This window comes from Cynoglossus semilaevis, chromosome 16 (assembly GCF_000523025.1).
Source record: "Cynoglossus semilaevis isolate Cse_v1.0 chromosome 16, Cse_v1.0, whole genome shotgun sequence".
Taxonomy (NCBI): Eukaryota; Metazoa; Chordata; class Actinopteri; order Pleuronectiformes; family Cynoglossidae; genus Cynoglossus; species Cynoglossus semilaevis.
The window spans coordinates 18,411,272-18,412,548 of NC_024322.1; the positions used below are offsets into that span (position 1 = coordinate 18,411,272).

General features: G+C 42.7%; 1 protein-coding gene across 1 annotated transcript in view; it reads right to left on the reverse strand.

Moving 5' to 3' along the window:
• Positions 1 to 1,277, reverse strand: part of lrp1bb (low density lipoprotein receptor-related protein 1Bb) — a 176,515-nt gene that overhangs the window by 114,743 nt on the left and 60,495 nt on the right. The window contains exon 8 of the mRNA XM_025063745.1: positions 334 to 556. Within this exon, the coding sequence (XP_024919513.1) occupies positions 334 to 556 (223 nt within the window). The remainder of the gene's footprint in view (positions 1 to 333; positions 557 to 1,277) is intronic.

A 1,277-nucleotide genomic window follows, 5' to 3' on the forward strand; every position in this document is an offset into this window, starting at 1 on the left:
GAAAAGAAAATTATATTTGAATTTCTTTACAATCTTTAAGCCTAAGTCAAATCTGTTAGCATTAATAAATCAAGAGATATTTCTCCATAAAGGGTTAATTCTGGGAATTCAATTAGAGAAAAAAAAAGGTGGAATTATGTTCAATGGTCATCTTCAGAAAAGTACCTGAGACACCTGGTACCATATTAAAAGGTCTACATGGGTATTAATAATGTTCTGTCCAACTAGTTTTTTATCATTTTTTAAAGTATTTCAACCCAGTGGAGACGTGGACCAATAAAATGCTGACGTTCTTCTTACTTGACTTCCATGGAGGACCTTCAATCTTCTTACTTGACTTCCATGGAGGACCATGTGTCTGTTCTTGCCATGATAATCCACCACCTCGATGGAGTCCAGGTAGGCGTCGGCCCAGTACACCAGCTTCTTGACGAGGTCCAAGGCCACAGCAGTGGGCTGCTCTGTCTTATAGTCCACCAGTCTGGTCCGGTTGGTGCCGTCCATGTTGCAGCGTTCCACCTTGGCCACGTTCCCATAGTCGGTGAAGAAGAGCATTCTGGAATAACACACAGAAGAATCATCACAGCTGAGCTCCAACCACAACATGGACCAAACGTGGACTGTTGTCATCAACGTCCCCGCAGCGCCCCCTGCAGCGAGGTTCCAATAATTACAACTGGGGTAAAACCTTCGTCTTCAAAGCTGGAAAACCTGCGGCTCCAGAAACACCATGTGTTCCAGCTGTGGCTTTAACCCCCGGGGCAGTTATGGAGCCACGAAACAAACCAGGTGACCATAAAAGACATCGTGTAAAACAAAAAACAAAAAAAAATATCAAAAATCAGTAATATAGATAAAAAGATGACAATAATAATGGAACTCCTGGGGGGTTAGTAAAGTAATAATAAATAATAAATAAATATATTTATATAGATAATTATATTTGTCATATATAACAACTTACAGACTATAAAAATGGTTGAACATCTTCAATTATAACAAAGACATTGTGTGAAATGAACCAAACCAAACTCCTGTGATGTTTCCTTCAACCTGTAGGTTTGAACATTTTGCTACGAGACCCGACCCAGTTTCCTCCAACACGGTTACGGCTGTAGCTTCAGCTCCGTCCGACTGTGGAGTAGGATGAGGCTGAGCTCAGTGCTGACACCAACAGTTTTTATATTATATATTTTCCTGATCTGAGGTACAGAGGGCAGCCTGTGCCCCCCCCCCGGCCTTGACTGGGGGGGATTATGGCCCCCCCCCCCCCCGCC